At 41.6% G+C, this 16,733-nt stretch overlaps 1 protein-coding gene across 1 annotated transcript in view; it reads left to right on the top strand.

Annotated features, from left to right (window-relative positions):
• Nucleotides 1-12,592: 12,592 nt before the first annotated feature.
• Nucleotides 12,593-16,733, top strand: part of VCPIP1 (valosin containing protein interacting protein 1) — a 29,242-nt gene continuing 25,101 nt past the window's right edge. The window contains exon 1 of the mRNA XM_004011714.5: nt 12,593-15,548. Coding sequence (XP_004011763.2) covers nt 12,836-15,548 — 2,713 coding nt within the window. The 5' untranslated portion in view covers nt 12,593-12,835. The remainder of the gene's footprint in view (nt 15,549-16,733) is intronic.

Raw genomic sequence — 16,733 nt, 5'->3', positions numbered from 1 at the left:
ATCTTCCTGACCCAGGGATTGAACCCAGGTTTTCCACACGGCAGGCAGATTCTTTATCATCTGAGCCACCAGGGAAGCCCCAAGGCAGGGGATGCGGCTTAGATCCCTGGAGAAGTAAGATCCTACATGCTGCAGGGCCACTAAGCCCATGGGCCACCACTAAGACCCTGCATGCCCCAACTAAGTTCTGATAAATATTAATAAATAAGTATTTTTAAAAAACCCACACCTAAAATCTATCTACCCATGATTTAGTTTCTGCTCATGTATGCCAACATTGTTCAGCTGGTATTTATAGGACGCTTCTGTAAACAAAGCACTGTACTTTATATAGTAGAAAAGTGTAAAAATAAACACAAGACTTGGCAGATGCTCGCCCCCCAAACCACAATCTGAGAGCGGAAGGAAAGGTCTGAGTGTCTATGTGTGCCAGGGGCTACAGGGTCCACTTTCATTTTTGCTGGCTCATTGCATGTTCATACCCAGTTCTGTGAAGCAGACTTCATTATTCCTGTTTTACAGATGAGGTTGCCCAGAGAAGTTATTAACTAGCCCCAAGTTGCACAACTACTAAGTGTCAAAGCCAGGAGTTCACCTCAGGTCTGTCTGATTCCAAAGTCCATGCATGCTCTTTCCACACTGCCATGTTTATAGAAGTCACAAAAACATAAATACTGTAAAATTTCATTTACTCCACACTCTTGGGCATGAGTCATGCTGGACAGATGAGTAAGTGAAAGTACCTCCTCTAGGACAAAGGGCATTGCTCCAGACCTTCCTGGTTAGAGCAGAGAATGCTCCAGGAATCTCTGGGGAAGAGGCTTTTTCTTCCTGTCCTCTTTGTCCTCTTGGGCTTCAGTGGGCATTTAAAGCCCAGCACATGGTGTGTGCACGCATGCTAAGTCATTTCAGTCGTGTCCGACTTTGTGACCCCATGGACTGTAGCCTACCAGGCTCCTCTCTCTATGGGATTCTCCAGGCAAGAATACTGGAATGGGTTGCCATTCCTGTCTCCAGGGGTCTTCCTGACCCAGGGATGGAACATGAGTCTCTACATCTCCTGCATTGGCAGGCGGTTTCTTTACCACTACTGCCACCTGGGAAGCCCCCTAACACAAGGTAGCTTAGTGGTAGTCTGCCTGCAATGCAGGAGAAGCAGGAGGCTGAGGTTAGATCCCTGAGTCAGGAAGATCCCCCTGGAGGAGGAAATGGCAACTCATTCCAGTATTCTTGCCTGGAGAATCCCAAGGACAGAAGAACCTGGTGGGCTACAATCCACGGGGTCACAAAGAGCTGGAGTGGCTGAAGTGACTTCACATACATCCACAAAGGTCGATTCACTGGGGGAAGGGGAATGGGGGTGGAATGAAGGGGACAATACTAAGGATAAGTAACTTCCAAAGTTAGGAAGAAGGAGTTGCATATAGGAGGGTGTGGTCTTTTGTTTGTTTGTTAAGGTCAGTTATACTGCATTGAAACAGTAACTTATAAGTAAGAAGTGAGTATTCTCCCCCATCATTAGGACACTGATTAAGAATGAGAGTTAACAGCAGACAGAGATTGAATTCCAGCAACACTACTTTACTAGCTGCTCGAACTTCTGTGTTTTCTCATCTGTAAATGGGAATGCTAATACCTATCATCTAAGGATATTGTTAGGCTTAAGTGAGACAATATGATTAAGGTGCTTGGTACAGGGCCATATGTATCACCAGTAAGCAATAAAATTCTTTTATTTTTACATCACTGTAATGGCTGAAGAGTATCCTGTCTCAAGGCTGTCCCAGGATTCATTCAACCAGCCCCACATTGTTAAACATTTGGACCATTTTCAATATATCCGTAATATAAACAACAGCAAAAATTTCCTATACATTATGGTAATTTCTTTAGGATTAAATTCTGTAAGTGATGTGGTAGGGAAAAGAATGTCAACCCTGTAAACTTGTGACACACATTATCACATTATCGATCAATATATGGTTTTACCAAGTTAGTCTTCTCTATGTTGAAGGTATCTAGTCAACTCTTGCCAATAGTAAATATTATTTTAAAAAGAAATATGCTAATGTTGTAGCCCCCCAAATCATACTGTTATTTTACTCATCTATTAGATGTTTCAATCTCTTCCTTTGTTATATTATAAAGCTCTTGGGTTCTAAATTAATTAAAGTATGAAATTGGCAGTAAAATAGAAAAAAAAATGAAATGGGTAGAAATTTTAGTGGAGCATATTACAGACATAGTGTTTTAAAGTCATTTATGGGGGATGAATTACTCCAATGACGTTCAAAATACTCCCTGGAGCCTCCCAGATAGCGAGGGTGGGAACAGGTATAGGGAGTGTTGTCGGTTGGAATAACTCTCATCCTTCCTCATTTCATCCACATTTAACTATTTTACATATTGAACTTATTGCTAAGTAGATCTGAAGGATTCTGGACCTGAAAACAAAACCAAAAACACACTTAATGCAAGGTTTGGGGACAACTGGTATTCTGTAATATAAAGAGATAAATAAAATAAGGTGAATCTTTTGCCCACATCTTATACAAAACCACATATTAACTAGAGTATAACATTAAATGGAAAAAGCCTCCATATCCTAGCAGAAAATATGGGCAAGCAGTTTACTCTTTTTCAAGCACCCAGATAAAGGTAGACCATAATGAGAGGCAAACTTTGTCTGTCTTGGTTTTTCCTAAAGAGTGTGCCTCTGACACAGATTCAAAATGGTTTTGCAGCCAAAGAAGTGTAGAAACGCTCCATGTCAATAATAGGGTCCAGGTGGCATAGGCCATTACTTCTTTCACCATCCCCAAATCACCCTTGAAATATACACTCTAAAGAAAACAAACCAAAAAAAGTAAATAAATAAAACTGTGCAAAGAGTAAGTGTAACTTAGGATCTTGGGCTACCAGCAGACTCTGGTCACTAAGCCCTTCCTCTCCCTAGGCATTCGGAGCTGTCAGCACTGCTCTCTGGAAAGAGTAACGTTGTCATCAGCTTAGAAAGGCTCTGAGAAGTTCTTCAGCAGAAAAAAGAAGACTTAGTTTACTCAACCTTTCCTCAACGTATCTGACTGTAGAATCCTTCCCTGGACAATACCTATTAATAGCCATAGAATTTGGGGAGCACACCTTAGCAAATGCCAGGCTATTTGAAAATAAATGTTCATATGGGAAAATGCTGGCTGAGGTGTCCTTGTCAGGGATATGCTATCCACTTAATCACTCTCTCCACGTTGAGATTTGCTGACATCTAGTGCTGATGCTTTAATTTAGAACACGCATGTAATTTCTTCAGTATACTGCTACTCACTGGCATAAAAGCCCCCTCCTGCAGACTGCCTTGGATTTAACTTCTTGCCCATCACCATTATGATGCATTTATATCTTGGAATATTATAAATTTACATACATGATTCACAGGGCTAAAAATGTGTATTGGCTTATACTTTGGCTCTTCCCTTGCCTTTTAAAATAGGTCTTATGAAACTATATATACGAAAACTGCGTCAAGTACTTCTTGCTCTAACTTTTCGTTCATGAACGGCACGACTGTGTTTAGGGCATAGAGCTAGAAGGTTCAGAGAGAGGTCTGACCATTCTAGAAAAACTCAAAATTGTTCCCGGAATGAAGATACACGTTTTTCTTTTAGTACATTCTTGAACTTTCTTTTACTCTTCAGGTCCTAAATTGAGGGAAAAGAAAAAGAAAGAAGAGGAAACTGTAATATAACCACAGTGATGAGCATTCTCCTGCCCCAAGGACGATGGTTACTCGGTCCATCCATTTAAAATTAATGTCCATGAAAACTGTAAAATGTTCGGTTTGTGAGTATAAGACTCAACTTATGATCCATATTATGTGTCTCTATATGTTTAACAATGGCAGTGCAAATGATACCTGTTTGCACAAAATATTAATAACTTCCAAGATTTTTGCTGCTAGTGCAAGATAATCAGATTTCATATTTTCATAAGAATTCTGGAGCTACAAAATCCTGGAATGTCAATTTTAATTGAGTATCACTTAATAACTCTGTAAAGCAGTCTTATTCACTATAAGATAGGGTTAGTATTTTTGAGTGTTTGTAATCTGGATTAAATAGTATTTAATCTAATTATTAGGGTTTCCCAGTTGGTGCAGTGGCAAAGAATCTGTCAATGTAGGACCACAAGGGTTAGATCCCTGGGTCAGAAAGAGCCCCTGGAGAAAGAAATGGCAACCCACTCCAGTATTCTTGCCTGGGAAATCCCATGGATAGAGGAGCCTGGAGCGCTACAGTCCACGGGATCACACAGAGTTGGGCACAATTAAGAGACTACACAACATAATTTAATTATTGCTGGGAACCAAAGAGCAAGTTCTGTGTGTGTAACTAGTTCACTCACAGCTAAAGTTGTTGTGAATATAAGCACGTTTGTGTGTTTTGTGCAATTTCTGCTTCTAACTGGAATGTGGCACTGACAGTTAACATGCTGGTTCTTTTGTTGAGGTTTCTCAGTGACATGCGATGACTCAACTTTCAAAATTACGTGAACTCTGTATTCACACACTTTGTCAGGATGTCCTTCGGTGTTCATCGGATCCGAACAAAACCCTAAGTCAGTGTGAACTCAGCACTCGAAATTTCATGTTTTGAGGTGCTCATCTAGAAAAATCATAATATTACTTAGATTTGTATCAAAATGATAACACTGGTTTTTTAAATTTTGTAGAGAATTTGTGGGTTTTCTATGAACATACACTTGGATCTCAGGCTGAGAAAGTGCCATGGATGATAACCATTCATTCATTCAACAGGATTTATTGAGGCTACTGTGTGCCTGGTACTGGGAATCCAACAATCAACAAACTGCCGGCCCTTATGAACAGCCTTACAGTCTGATGGGGAAGGAGGACAATAGACAAGTAATTATATAATTTCAGATAGGGCTTCGTGCTGTAAAGAAAGTGCAAGGGATAATGGAATGGACAGTGACAAGGACAGAAGTGCTGTTGAAGAGAGGTGGCACGAATGGCATCTTTTTGGAGCTGACATTTGAGCAGATACCTAAATGAATATTGTCTGGGAAGGTTTAGAAGAAGAGCAAATGCAAAAGCCTTGAGACAGGAATGCACTTGGAGTGTTAGTTTGAGGACCATTAAGATGGCCGGTTGGGCTTCCCGGGTGGCTGAGTGGTGAATAATCTGCCTGCCAACACAGGAGACACAGGTTTGATCCCTGGGTTGGGAAGATCCCCTGGAGAAGGAAATGGCAACCCACTCCAGTATTTTTGCCTGGGAAATCCCATGGATAGAGGAGCCTGGCAGGTTACAGTCCATGGGGTCACAAATGAGTCAGACACGACTTAGTGAATAAACAACAACAAAAATGGCTGGTGTGGCTGAATCACAAGCCAGGGAAATGACGTCAGAGAAGTAGCCGGGGTCAGATCACACAAGGTCTTATTATGTCGCAGTAATGACTTTGGGGGCTGTTGGGGAAAGAACTGGGACTGCAGAAAGCATGCTTGAGATAGACAAGAGGTAGAACTCCTGTCTCAGAAAATCTTTTTTTTTCCCCGTTCTAAAAATCAACTTTATTGAGGTATAATTTACATACAACAAAATGTCCCCATGTCAAGGGCACAATCAGATGAGTTTTGGCAAATGTACATATCCATGCCACCATTACCATAATTAAGATGAAAACTATTTACAGTATCCCCCAAAGTTCCCTTGTTCTCTTTTGCAGTCAGGGCTCATTCTCTGACCCCCACCAGAGCCAGGAACTCACTGGCCTTGGGGGACTCATTATTTTTAGTGTGGGCTTTAAGGACCTAGATCTGGGCTGCCCAATATGGCAGCCACTATCCGAATGTGGGGACTTTAATGTAAATCAAATTAAATGAACAATTCATCACCTCAGTTGCACTAGCCTTGTTTCAAGTACCTAATAGCCACATGTGGCTAGTGGCTGCCATATTGGACAGGACAGGTAGGGACTTTTCCATTACTGCAGACAGTTCTATTGGGCAATACTGAGTTGAAACACTGGTGGAATGTGACCTTCACCACACAGAGGCAGGCCAAGCAGCCTGTAAGCTGAGTAAGCCATACATTTCGCATAACCCAGCTGTATGTTACTGTGTTTATTACCTTTATTATAAGTAGTCAATAAACCCATGTTTGGCCTAGGGTGCTTAAGGGGAATGGTATGGTTGTGCTATGATAATGGTAACAGTAACAATGGAGTTGCTCACTACACAGAAATCCTTCCTCCATTACTAAGTTTAAGGGATGTCCTATTTTTATTAAGGGGAATGATTTCCCTTATAACTTCTAAGGCACAATCTTAAGTAAAATCAAACCTCAAAATCATAGTCTTACTAAGTCTATGTCTGTGTGTGTGTGTGTTTTGGAAGGGAGTATTCGGATGCAAATATTCTGCAATAGAAACATTTGTTAAACCTAGTAGTGGTTTTTATATTATTTTTCTGTACATCTTTGAAAGCTTGAAATATTTTTTTTAAAGGAGGTGTTCATTTGAAATGTTGGACAAGAATATTTAACGTTATGAAGATTGTTCATGACATGAATGAATGCAAGTTAAGAACTGTGTGCGTGGTAGTATATATAGTACAATGGTCAGAACAGCCTAAGGGTCAGTATAGGACAACAGCTGAGTGTACTCTGGAGCTAGACTACTTGGGTTTTAACCTTAATTATGCCACTTATTGGGTTTCCCTGGTGGCTCAGACAGTAAAGAATCCACCTGCCAATGTGGGAGACCCAGGTTCGATCCCTAGTTTGGAAAGATCTCCTGAAGAAGGGAATGACTATCCACTCCAGTATTCTTGCCTGGAGAATTCCAAAGACAGAGGAGCCTGGTGGGCTAGTCTGTGGGGTAACAAACAGTCGGACATGACTGAGCGACTAACACTTTTACTTTCATGGCACTTATTAGCAATGAGACATTGAGCAAGTTACTTAACTTCTCTGTGCCTCAGTTTCTTCATCTGTAATATAAAAAAGATAACAGCAGTACCTAGCTCATAAGGACGCTGTAAGGATTAGCTAAATAAATGTGGAGAGCCTGGCGCACAGTAGACACTCAGTGTTAATAGCTATTACGATAAGGCTGAGAACGATACAATCTTGGCTTCTTAAAAAAAGGATATCCTCTCTCCACATCTTTTTTTTTTTTTTTTTAAGAAATAAAGGACTTGAACAGTCCATCAAAAATGTTAACAACTGAGAAGTCTAGTTGATAACAGACTTAATTTTCTTCCTTTAAATATTAATTTTTATTGGAGCAGAATTGCTTTACAATGTTGTGTTAGTTTCTACGGTACAGCAAAATGAATCAGATATACATATTCATCCTCTCCCTTTTGGACTTCCTTCCCATTCAGGTCCCCCACAATGCATTACATAGAGTTCCCTGTAATTTTCTTCTTTTTTACTTATTTACTAGACATTCTATGTCAAGTGATTCTTTTTGGACTGAAAACAATAGAAACCAAGACACAAAATCTTGGCTTTGAAATCTTCCCTCAAAGTGCCCTGCAGTCAGGTAAGCAGTGATTTTCCAAGTGTGATCTTGGAGTACCATCAGCAGTACCAGAGAACTTGCTAGAAATGTAAATTCTCAAGTTCCAGCCCAGATGTATTCATTTTGGAGTAGAGCCCAGCAATTCATATGTTAGCTTTATATTCTATTCTGAAGCTCGCTAAAAGTTTGAGAATGACTGTGCTAAGGCATAACGTGTGGCTCTATGTTTGACCTCTCCCATGTTCACATAGTGATAAGTTCTGCCAATCACTCTTCCTCAAATATTCTGCAGCTCTTGTGTACAATGTCTACCCTTGGACATATCTTCTTTGTGAGCCTCTTGAGAGCTACTGCTTCTACGGATCCTCAGTGACTGCCCAGTGATAGAAAATGCAAATGCTTCCTGGAGCCAGGCAGGTAATTTGTCTCAAGAGGGCCTGGTGCATGACCTTAAAGAGTGAAGTGCTGGCCACTGCCCAAACATGTCCACATTTTTTGCAAAGTTAAACTGCCTCTGGCTGAACAAAAACACATCTAAGCCAAGTTTGGCTCCTGGCCACCGTTTGCACTCTGCGTCTTGGCGAATTCTCTCTCAGATCACTAAGCAGCTATGATGCAGTGGAAAGACTGAGTGCTGAACAAGGAAGAAAACCTTGATTTGAAGCCCAGCTCTGCTAACTGCTAGCTGGGTGGTAATAACGAAAATAATGTTAACTTCTCAGCTTTAAGTCTTCTCATCTGTATAATAAAGACAACCTTACTTACTTCATAGGACTGTTTTAAAGATTAAAATACTTAAAATGCCTGCCCTATAATAAGTCCTCAGTAAATTTTTCATAGCACTTGTGATTTAAAAAAAATATATAATTGATTTGCAATATTGTGCCAATTTGCTGTATAGCAAAGTAAATCAGTTATACTATTTTGATTATATTCTTTATTCTGCTTGTATTTATGAACAATTTAGTTTAGCCTGCTTATTCTCAACGGACAAGCTTGAGCAAACTCTGGGAGATGGTGAAGGGCAGGGAAGCCTGGCGTACTGCAGTTCATGGGGTTACAAAGAGTCAGACATGATTTAGCAGCTGAACAACAATTCATTCTATTGGGGAAGCCCATGGCTCAGCAGTAAAGAATTCACCTGCTACTGCAGGAGATGTGGTTTGATCCTGGGGCCTGGAAGATCCTCTGGAGAAGGAGATGGCAACCCACTCCAGTATTCTTGCCTGGGAAGTCCCATGGACAGAGGAGCCTGGTGGGCTACAGTCCATGGGGTAACAAAGAGTTAGACACGACTTAGCAATTAAACAATAACATTCATTCTACTAGACTTTGAGTTTCTTTGGGATGTTTCTTTGGGACAGGGATTAACTTCTGCAATCTTCTCCGTTTAAGTTCCTATAATACCTACTTCAGTAATTTAAGTCCCTCTCACATCCACCCCAACGAAAGCTTGTCAATGTCCAGGGTAGGTATCTGAAGTGACATAGTCAATTCTCAGTAGAGATGTATCTTTCATAGGCAAAAACATGAGGCCCACTTCTAATCATCCCCAAAGTTATGCTTCCCTTCTTTTTTCCACATAAAAGAGAACAAACAATGATGATTGTTCCATTGTCAAGTGGAGGCCTCTTGCTCCTTACATTTACCAGGTTTGTTAAAAGCAATACAGAAAGTTTAGACGAGCCATACTAGAAATTATGAAAAGAAAAAAAAAAGAGGGTTTCAGTTTTAATTTTGACAATTCAGATATAAGTGATGCTGGGATGATGTTGGTAGAAGAGGTGGGTATTAGAACAGCTAACATTAGGTGCCCAGCTCATTTTTCCCATCTGGAATACTGAGGCAAGAATAAAGAACTATTATGCATCCTATAAAGCAGGTTATTACATAATTTAGATCATGGCATTAGGGGACGTGGAAGGACACACGTGTATTGCCTGCATATAAGCAGGTTAAGGGCTTTCTGAACTCCTATGATTTTATGTTTTGTCTTAACAATCTTACTTTATAGGTATCCATGCCTAAGTGCCTGTAAAGAATTCATATATTGGATTTGGCCTGGTTAATATAATTTAATACAAAACATATAATAATTTTAATATATTATTTGTTAGCTTTCTTACCTTCTGAACTTTGCATCTATAGATTCATTAAATAAATGACTTTCAGGTTAAATGATCTCATTTTAGAATTGTTTGAAAATTTACCTCCTCTCCCTCCCATTAACTATGCTTTAATCCAGGGTATTTCTATTTTTTTCTTTCAAAATTATAACCCTTAAATGTAGGACAACTACGGTAACAAATGGGTTTAGATATCAAATTTAGTTTTGGAAGTTTGTTTCTAACTAATCTAGGTTCCATATGGATAAAGAAACTCTGGACCAGTCAAATGGATTATGATTGACAAGCCAGTCTTCAGTAGGAAAGAAGTAGTTATTTTGTGAAGGCACAAATTAGAATGAAATATTCAGATGCAATTTTTAAAACTTTCATTTCACTGTTCATATCATCAACAAGGAAAATGTGACTTGGTGATGCTGACATGAAAGTACACGACAATGTTAGAACTGCACACTGGCATTATCTTTCTTGTTCACCTAAGCTTTCATCACGTTGTTGCTGTTCAGTTGCTAAGTCATGTCTGACTCCTTGTGACCCCATGAACTGCAGCAGGCCAGGCTTCCCTGGCCTCCAGTATCTCCTGAAGTTTGCTCAAACTCACATCCATTGAGTCAGTGATGATATCCAACCATCTCATCCTCTGTTGTCCCCTTTTCCTCTTGCCCTCAATCTTTCCTGGCATCAGGGTATTTTCTAATGAGCTGGCTCTTTGCATCAGGTGGCCCAAGTATTGGAGCTTCACCATTGATCATAAGAAAAATATAATTTCACCACAGGTGTAACTTCTCTGTCAAGGTATAAAATAATTTGCATTTAAAAGGCATATCTAGTTTCTCACCTTAGAACTAAAAATCAGTTCCAAGACCTTTTGTGTAGTGTACCACCAAATACTGTTAAAATAGTTTCCTGCATTAATCAATTATGAAAAACTTTATTGAAGATTATTCCCTTCAAGTTAAGTAACATTATTTCTCTTATACACAGATACCATTATTTTTGCACAGGCCAGGTAGAATTGAGCAAGAAAATAATTAACATTTAAAGGATTCCTAAAATGCATTTCTTTAGAAGAAAATTGTAGATAATTAGTGAAAGTCAGTACTAATACCTTTTAGGAATGTCTAGTTTATAGACAATTCATTTCAGAGCATCAAATTTTATTTATTCAGAAAAACCTAATGTGGTAAATATAGCCTTGGCAGCTACAGAAAATGGGAATGGGGTCATGGACTGTATTGATGTATCTATTTTGTGCCAAATGTTTCAGAAGTTTTGAGGTGGTGCACTTATCTAAGGTTTCAGAAAGCAAGAGTTTCCAGAACGATAAGAGAAAGGGGCTGACTGTACAATATTCAAAAAAATACTAGCTTTCAATTAATATATGAATGTGTTTTGCATGAGGAGACAGTTTCCTAGCACACAGTAAACATCCTTACAGCCCCTTGAGTCACTAAGAGCAGAGCCTGAGGCCTAACAAAAGGTCTGGGGTTAAAAGTTTCTTTTTTCTCTTGTAAGAAGTGGAGGGGGCTTCAGGATTGGGAACTCGTGTACACCCGTGGCGGATTCATGTCGATGTATGGCAAAACCAATACAGTATTGTAAAGTAAAATAAAGTTAAAAAAAAAAAAAAAGCACTCTCTGGATCTGAGAGATCCTGGTGATTTGACTTTGGACAAGTAATTTAATTCCTTCTAGTCTGTTTCTGTAAATGGAGTCAACAATACCTGGTAGAGGAGTTACAGGAGTGTGGGTGGGATGATCCGTGTGATCATGTTATGTAAACTATAAACCATAAGCGACTAAAAGTTAGTTACTATTTTGTACAAGACTGGCCTAACCTTTCCTGCCTATGTTCCTTGTCTGTAAAATGGGTACAGACCAAGGCCTGAGAGCTCCTGAACTTGAGCAAGTCATTTCCTTTTCGGAAGTGTTTCCTAGCAAGGTTGCCCAAGTATTGGAGCAACATTATGAAGATCAAATGTTATCGTGTATGTAAATGCTATGACAAACATATACCAAGAACGTAATAAATGATAGCCGTTATTACTCTCTGAGGGTAAGGAGCAAACAAAACTACTTAAAAGACTTTGGATATGTACTTAAATTCTGTACACATCCAAGGTATTTTTATTTGCACTGTAAACTGCAAAGACGTACATGGAACGAGGAAACAAATGGCGCCTGTGCTTCCCAATGGCGGGGGAGGGAAGGCAGTAAAGGGGACTCAATAGCCTCAGCGGCTTGTAATAGAGGCGGGAATAAGAAGAAAGGAGTGTGACAGAAAAAAAATTAAGTAACACTCCGAGAATCAATTCACCATTCTCCGCCTTTTTCTCTCATGACCTCCAGCCTTGATTAGACCATTTCACTCAGCTTCCCAGCCCGCCATGTCGCTGGACATATATTTACTGTACCTTCTTCACTGAGAGCCTTTCATTCCCCTCCCCTTCTAGCAGTCGTGAACTTCAGACCCTCTGCTTCCGACACCCATTCCCTTTAACTCTGTTTTTAACCAAGCTTCCCTGCATCCTTCCCTCCGCCTAAGGGGGAAGTGAGCTTGGTCGCACCGCAGGGCATCCTAGGAAATGTGGTCTCTCATACTCATTTCGCTTGGGCCTTAGAATGGGGACGACGACAAAAGAGATTGAGCTAGAACTACAACTACCGGAAGACAACGTGAGTGAGTCTCTTCCTGTCTGCCCCCATTCCTATTACTTTCCTCTTCCTCCTCTCTCCGGGCACCGAACCGCTTTGCCTCACGGTACTTGTAGTTCTTTGTGGACCCAAGCTCCTAGTACTTGACGGCCAGGCGAAAGGCTGAAAGACTCTAATTCCCAGAGGGCAGAGTGAAAGCTGCGCCTGCGCAGTCTCAGGGAGGGCGTGTATGTCTGTGTGTCTGAGGGAGAGAGAGCGAGAGTGAGTGAGTGTGAGTGCGGGGTAGGGTGGTGGCCGTTACGTTCGGGGCAACGGCTACGGCAGTGGAGAAGTAAGAAGAGAAACAACGTCCGGCGCTTCCGCCTTCGCTTAGGAGGAGGAGGAGCTGGTAGGGAAAGGAAAGTGATTCGCCCTGGGCCTGGACGAGACCGAGTCGGGCCGGCGGGGGTCTGGGCTATGAGCCTTTGAGGGTCGCTTGGGACGCGGAGCGAGACTCGAGAGCCGAGAGCTATGTCTCAGCCGCCGCCGCCGCCTCCGCTGCCGCCGCCGCCGCCTCCCCCAGAGGCTCCGCAGACTCCGCCGTCTCTGGCAGCGGCGGCGGCGGCGACTCCGGGGGGGCTCTCAAAGCGGAGAGACCGGAGAATCCTTTCCGGGAGCTGCCCGGATCCGAAGTGCCAGGCGCGTCTGTTCTTCCCGGCCTCCGGTTCCGTCAGCATCGAGTGTACCGAGTGCGGACAGCGGCACGAGCAGCAACAGCTGCTGGGGGTGGAGGAGGTGACCGACCCGGACGTAGTGCTTCACAACCTGCTGCGGAACGCGCTGCTCGGGGTGACGGGGGCACCCAAGAAGAACACGGAACTGGTAAAGGTGATGGGCCTTTCAAACTACCACTGCAAACTGCTGTCGCCCATATTAGCTCGCTACGGAATGGACAAACAGACTGGCCGGGCTAAGTTGCTCCGGGACATGAACCAGGGCGAGCTGTTCGATTGCGCTTTGCTGGGTGACCGCGCCTTCCTCATCGAACCGGAGCATGTCAACACGGTGGGCTACGGCAAGGACCGCTCCGGAAGCCTCCTGTATTTGCATGACACCCTCGAGGACATCAAGCGGGCCAATAAAAGTCAGGAATGCCTCATTCCCGTGCATGTGGACGGGGACGGGCACTGCCTGGTGCATGCTGTGTCCCGGGCCCTAGTGGGCCGGGAGCTCTTCTGGCATGCCTTGAGAGAGAATCTTAAACAGCACTTCCAGCAGCACTTGGCCCGGTATCAAGCGCTGTTCCATGACTTCATTGATGCTGCTGAGTGGGAGGACATTATCAACGAGTGTGACCCTCTGTTTGTACCGCCTGAGGGGGTTCCCTTGGGTCTGCGGAACATCCACATATTTGGCCTCGCCAATGTGCTTCATCGCCCTATTATTTTGTTAGATTCGCTCAGTGGCATGAGAAGCTCTGGTGATTATTCAGCCACCTTTCTGCCAGGGCTCATCCCTGCAGAGAAGTGCACCGGCAGAGATGGTCATTTGAACAAACCAATCTGTATCGCTTGGAGTAGCTCTGGTAGAAACCATTATATCCCGTTGGTAGGCATAAAAGGGGCTGCTTTGCCTAAACTGCCTATGAATTTGCTTCCTAAAGCATGGGGTGTGCCTCAGGACCTCATTAAGAAGTACATCAAACTTGAGGAGGATGGTGGTTGCGTTATTGGAGGAGACAGAAGTTTGCAGGATAAATACTTACTTCGGCTTGTTGCTGCTATGGAAGAAGTCTTTATGGACAAGCACGGTATCCATCCTAGTTTGGTGGCTGATGTCCATCAGTATTTCTACAGGAGGACCGGGGTGATAGGAGTTCAGCCTGAAGAAGTCACAGCAGCTGCTAAAAAAGCAGTAATGGATAATCGCCTTCACAAATGTTTGCTCTGTGGTGCCCTTTCTGAACTTCATGTTCCTCCAGAGTGGTTGGCTCCGGGAGGGAAACTGTATAACTTGGCAAAAAGTACTCATGGACAGCTGAGGCCTGACAAAAATTATAGCTTTCCCTTGAACAATTTGGTTTGCTCATATGATTCAGTGAGAGATGTCCTGGTACCAGACTACGGCTTGAGTAACCTTACAGCTTGTAATTGGTGCCATGGCACATCTGTGCGAAGAGTTAGAGGAGATGGGTCTATTGTTTATTTGGATGGGGACAGAACTAATTCCAGGTCCACTGGTGGCAAATGTGGTTGTGGATTCAAACATTTTTGGGATGGGAAAGAGTATGACAATCTACCAGAAGCTTTTCCTATTACTTTGGAATGGGGTGGAAGAGTGGTCCGAGAAACAGTGTATTGGTTCCAGTATGAAAGTGATGCATCTTTGAATAGCAATGTGTATGACGTTGCGATGAAACTTGTTACCAAGCACTTTCCAGGTGAATTCGGGAGTGAAATCTTAGTTCAGAAAGTTGTCCACACTATATTGCATCAGACTGCCAAAAAGAATCCTGATGATTATACTCCTGTAAATATAGATGGTGCTCATGCCCAAAGATTTGGAGATGTACAAGGACAAGAGTCGGAGTCCCCGCTCCCAACTAAAATTATTCTTACTGGACAGAAAGCAAAAACTTTGCACAAGGAGGAGTTAAACATGAGTAAAACTGAAAGAACTATTCAACAGAATATTGCGGAACAGGCTTCTGTAATGCAGAAACGGAAAACAGAGAAGTTAAAACAAGAACAGAAGGGGCAGCCCAGGACTGTTTCTCCCAGTACTGTTCGTGATGGCCCATCCTCTGCACCTGCCACCCCTACCAAGGCTCCCTATTCGCCAACCACTTCTAAGGAGAAAAAGATCCGAATCACAACTAATGACGGACGGCAGTCCATGGTTACACTTAAGTCTTCAACAACCTTTTTTGAACTTCAGGAAAGCATAGCCAGAGAATTCAACATTCCGCCATATTTACAGTGTATTCGATACGGCTTTCCTCCTAAAGAGTTAATGCCACCCCAGGCAGGAATGGAAAAGGAGCCAGTTCCTTTACAGCATGGTGACAGAATCACAATCGAGATTCTGAAAAGTAAAGCCGAAGGGGGTCAGTCTGCTGCTGCCCACTCGGCCCACACTGTGAAACCAGAAGATAGTGCTGTCGCCGGCAGGCTGCCATCTAAGGAGCTTCAGGAGCAAGCTGACAAAGAAATGTACTCCTTGTGTCTTTTAGCAACGTTAATGGGTAAGATCAGCTTAACTCAGATGGTGTTTCATAACTGTGAATGTAATATACTGAGTTTTTCTCATGTCTTTGTGGAAAAAAATCTGGTCAGTGTAAAAACATTATATATTTTAGAAGAAAATTCTTTTGTTTCGTTTTTTGACAGTGGATAGATGTTAGTGTGATTCTCTGTTGAGTAAATACTGGGAAAACATAACTAAGAAAGTGAAAGTAGTCCCTTACTGTCACCAGATTATTTAAGTATAATGTATTGCTTGTTATTTTTAAAAAATCGTAGTGTAATAACTCCATTTACAGCCTTTTCCATTTTTTACCCCTTTGGCTCTTTCGAGTGTGCACACCTTGTCCCTTGTCATTTATTTTTAAATTTCATTTTCCTGTATGTCATGTGATTTCAGGACTTCCTGTTTGATGAATTGCAGTTTCTGGGTTACATGCTCATTGCACTCCCACCTAATAATTTCTTATCCATTTCCTGTTCTCCCTTTCCCAATCCATCAGCTTTTTCTTATTTGTACATCAGGATTTGTGTTTTAAGTAATTTGCTCGGTGACTCTTTGCCATCAGTTATAATGAACTATTATATTATAACTGATGAAAAACATAATCAACAGAGGTAGATGTTAATGGGATTCCTTAAGAAGCATTTCTTTTTAATAATTCAACATAAAGAAAAATATATTGTCAACCAAATAGGTGATTTAAAGCTTTAAATGATTTGGGAAATGATCCAATGGTGTACTTTTTACATTATTTTTATTGGCTAATCTGTTTTTAAATTACTGTTAGTATGTTTTATTGAGGCTTAAAGTAGAAGTAAAACTGAAATATATTACATATTAGAGGGGCCTTATTTTTGCTGAGATGATATCTTTCAAGTAAAAAAGTGATCTGGGTTTTTTTTTGTCTTTTCTGAGTACTAAATATCAGTGAATTGGGCCTTGACCTTCCAAAATGAAGATAATTTATTTCTGGCTTAAGTTTGGGGGCCTAGTTAATAGGGAATCTATTAATAGGGGATCTATCTATGCCAGTTTATAGCTTAATATTGCTGACTTTATTTTATCAGACGTAATTATTGAATTGGGGGATATGTCAAGAAATGTACTTACTAGGGGCACTTTACGTTTTTCTGTCTTTTAAGAGTTTTTAGTTTCTTGGAGACTGTGTGGAGTAAAGGAAAAG

This window comes from Ovis aries, chromosome 9 (genome assembly GCF_016772045.2).
Source record: "Ovis aries strain OAR_USU_Benz2616 breed Rambouillet chromosome 9, ARS-UI_Ramb_v3.0, whole genome shotgun sequence".
Taxonomy (NCBI): domain Eukaryota; kingdom Metazoa; phylum Chordata; class Mammalia; order Artiodactyla; family Bovidae; genus Ovis; species Ovis aries.
Note: the sequence above shows the minus strand (reverse complement) of the source record. Positions and strands in the feature narration are given on the sequence as shown.